Source organism: Penaeus monodon, chromosome 36, assembly GCF_015228065.2.
Source record: "Penaeus monodon isolate SGIC_2016 chromosome 36, NSTDA_Pmon_1, whole genome shotgun sequence".
Taxonomy (NCBI): Eukaryota; Metazoa; Arthropoda; class Malacostraca; order Decapoda; family Penaeidae; genus Penaeus; species Penaeus monodon.
Genome location: NC_051421.1, coordinates 33,483,653 through 33,486,152, shown reverse-complemented (window position 1 = coordinate 33,486,152; position 2,500 = coordinate 33,483,653). Strand labels below are relative to the sequence as shown.

The 2,500-nt window shown below is 32.5% G+C and overlaps 1 protein-coding gene across 1 annotated transcript in view; it reads right to left on the bottom strand.

The window, feature by feature from the left end:
- The window catches only part of LOC119595634 (lachesin-like), a 138,588-nt gene that overhangs the window by 38,456 nt on the left and 97,632 nt on the right, over positions 1–2,500 (bottom strand). Inside the window, 1 exon segment of the mRNA XM_037944741.1 lies at positions 806–1,013. Within this exon segment, the coding sequence (XP_037800669.1) occupies positions 806–1,013 (208 nt within the window).

Below are 2,500 nucleotides of genomic sequence, written 5' to 3'. Positions count from 1 at the left end.
AAAATGATAATGACAATAATAACAATAATAATGACAATACTGGTGATAATGAAGATAATAATGCTAATAATGATAACAGTAATAATGTTAATAAGGATGATGATAATGATAACAATAACAATAGCAACATTACTAATGATATTAACAGTAATAATAATAATGATGATATTACTACTACTACTACTAATGATAATAATAATAATAATAACAATAATGCCAATAATAATGATAATGATAATACTAACAATAATAATAAAGATAATAATGATACTGATAATAATAGTGACATTGTTGGTAATACTGATACTGCTACCACTACTACTACTACTACTTCTACTACTACTGCTAATAATGATGATTATGATAATAATGACAATAATAATAATAGTAATAATAATAAAAATTAAGATGATGATAATAATAATAGTAATAATGATGATAATAATTACAATAATATAATAATAATAATAATAACAATAATAATAATATTGACAATAATAATAATAATAATAATGATAATAATATTAATAATAATAATAATAATAATTATTATTAATATTATTAATAATAATATATTATTATTATAATGATAATAATGATAATAACAATGATAACAATAAAGATAATAGTAATGCTAATGATAAGAAGAATCATATAAAGGCTTGTGATAGTAATAATGCTGATAGTAATAATAATAACAATAGCAATTTGATAACAATACTAATAACCACCATCATCCTCGTTCATCATCATCACCATACAATAAGAAGACAGAAAATAAACAGTCAGTACTCATCAGACTCACCATGAACCTCGATGCACCCGACGCCATTCTTCATAATAGGTGTGTTGATCTGACACATGTAACAGCCTCGGTCCGATTCCTTCACCTGTTTGATGTGTAGGTTCCAGGTCCGGTGTTCGTCGTGAGTCACTGAGATTCGCGTGTTGTGAGTCACGACTCGCTTCTGCAGGCTGAGTATCGTCTGTGAGTCGACTTTGAGCCATCCCACCTGCGGAAAAGAGAGAAACCGAGATTTAATGATTGCGGTCGAGGTTTGCAGAGTTGTGTTAAGTGTAACGTAGACATGGTGTGGACTGGAACTCTGGGTCCATTTTTTTGTGCGATACTAGAATTGCTATTGTTTTCTTTGTTATTATTATGGTATTATAAGTATTTCGTTTCAATGAGTGCGTAGATGAAAAACCATGTACATATATGCTTGTGTGTATGAGTATATAATCCATTCATACACACACACATACACACAGATACATATAAACACACACACATGAACACAAACACACACACACACATGAACACAAACACACACACACACACACACAACACCACACAACACCCCACACACACACACACACACACACACACACACACACACACACACAATATATATATATATATATATATATCTATATCTATCTATCTATATATATATATATATATATATATATATATATATATATATATATATATATATATATATATATATATATATATATATTATAATATTATTATATATATATATATTATATATATATATATATATATATATATATATATATATAATATATATATATATATATATTCTTCCTCCATATTCCCTAGTGTATGCAGATAAAAAGTATTTTTTCTCTTCTCCGCATCCACCCTTTATTCTTCATTGCCAATCCCCCTTCCTTCCATCCTGCGTCTACCCACCATCTCCCAGTCTGTTCCTTCCTCCTTCTTTCCAGTCATATATTCTCTTGTATCCATTCTTGTCCCCCATTCTGTCACATTTTAATTATTCCTTCCCCCTCTTTATCTGTTCTTCCTTCCTTATATCCCACCTATCACCTTCATCTTTTTTTCCATCCCTTACTTCCTCTTTCTATCCTCCCCTCCTCTCATCTTCCATCCTCCTTCCTATCCATCGTTTCATGTATCCTCTCCTTACATCCTATTATCTCCCCATCAGGTTTCTTTACTTCCAACCTTTATTCTTCTATCCTTCCTTCCTCTCTTTCGTCCATCGTTCTCCCATTTCACCTTTAGACACTATCATGATTTCCACCGTTCCTTCCATCAATCCATCAACTTATCCATTCTTTGCTTCATCCATCTACCCTTTGCTCTAATTTCCATCCACCCGTCAACCCAGCCTTCTTTTGCTCCCTCTGCCCACCGTCCGCTCTATCCCTTCATCCTTCGTTCCATCCTTCCATCCATCTTTCGTTCCATGCTTCTATCCTTTGTTCTACCCTTTCATACTCCATTACATTTTCCCCAATATTTGTTCCATTCTTCTGTCCTTCGGTCTATCCATCCTCCTATCCTTCGTTCTCTCCAACCTTCCATCCTTTGTTCTATCCATCCTCCTATCCTTCGTTTGATCCTTCCATTCTTCCTTCGTTTTATCCACCTTTCCATCCCTCTTTTTATCCACCCTTCCATCCTTCTATCTACCCTTCCATCCTTCCTTCCTTCCTTCCTTCCATC